Source organism: Carlito syrichta, unplaced genomic scaffold, assembly GCF_000164805.1.
Source record: "Carlito syrichta isolate Samal-C Ts95f unplaced genomic scaffold, Tarsius_syrichta-2.0.1 Scaffold148882, whole genome shotgun sequence".
Classification (NCBI taxonomy): Eukaryota; Metazoa; Chordata; class Mammalia; order Primates; family Tarsiidae; genus Carlito; species Carlito syrichta.
In genome coordinates, this window is record NW_007092978.1 from 1 (window position 1) to 1,018 (window position 1,018).

Consider the following 1,018-nt stretch of genomic DNA (forward strand, 5'->3'; position numbering starts at 1 on the left):
CCTGGCGGGACTCACCTTCCCCTGGATGGACGGCGGCCGCCGCTTTGCCAAAGACCGGCTCACGGGTGAGGTCGCCCGCTCCCCCCCCCCGCCGGCGTCGTGCCCCACGCCGATCCCCTCAAACCCACCTCCAGACCATCCCAGGGATCCTCCCCAGCTCGGATCCCCGGGTGCCGCAGAGAGGCGACGGGAAGGGCGCAGCCGTCGGCGCCCGCACCCTTCTCTGCCCCTGCAGTCCCATTGTCCGCACCGCGGCTGGGTGGAGTGCAGTCGGGGGACGTGCCTCCCTCACCCGGGGGGCGCCTCTTCCGAGCCCTCTTCTTGTCTGGAGGTCCCTGCGCATGCGGGGCGAACTGGGGCCCGAGGGCGCCTGGGTGGGCGCTGGCTTCTCGGCGACGCCCGGCCGCCCGCGAGCCCTGCCCCGCTCTTTCCTCCCCCGCAGCCGCGCTCTCGCCCTTCTCCGGGACGCGCCGCATAGGCCACCCCTACCAGAACCGGACCCCCCCCAAGAGGAAGAAGCCGCGCACGTCCTTCTCCCGCTCGCAGGTGCTGGAGCTGGAGCGGCGCTTCCTGCGCCAGAAGTACCTGGCCTCGGCCGAGAGGGCGGCGCTGGCCAAGGCCCTGCGCATGACCGACGCCCAGGTCAAGACGTGGTTCCAGAACCGGCGCACTAAGTGGCGGTGAGGCGCGGTGCGGGCGGGGTTGGACCGGGCCCGGGCCGGGGCGGCCGGGAGCGAGGCTGGCGAGTCCAGCCCGGCTGACCGCGCCCCCCTCCGCGCAAGCGCCAAACGGCGGAAAAGCGCGAGGCCGAGCGGCACCGCGCGGGCAGGCTGCTTCTGCACCTGCAGCAAGACGCGCTGCCGCGGCCGCTGCGGCCGCCGCTGCCCCCGGATCCGCTCTGCCTGCACAACTCGTCGCTCTTCGCCCTGCAGAACCTGAAAAACCTGGGCCGAGGACAACAAAGTGGCCTCCGTGTCCGGGCTCGCCTCGGTGGTGTGAGCCACGCCTGCCCGATCGG

At 73.4% G+C, this 1,018-nt stretch overlaps 1 protein-coding gene across 1 annotated transcript; it reads left to right on the top strand.

Annotated features, from left to right (window-relative positions):
- Window positions 1-7: 7 nt before the first annotated feature.
- Window positions 8-999, top strand: TLX2 (T-cell leukemia homeobox 2; the record flags this gene model as incomplete). The annotated part of the gene is given in 4 exon segments (XM_008050527.1): window positions 8-65; window positions 443-690; window positions 783-938; window positions 940-999. Coding segments are annotated over 4 exon segments (522 nt in total), but the record flags the coding sequence as incomplete, so codon positions are not given.
- Between the last annotated feature and the right edge of the window lie 19 nt (window positions 1,000-1,018).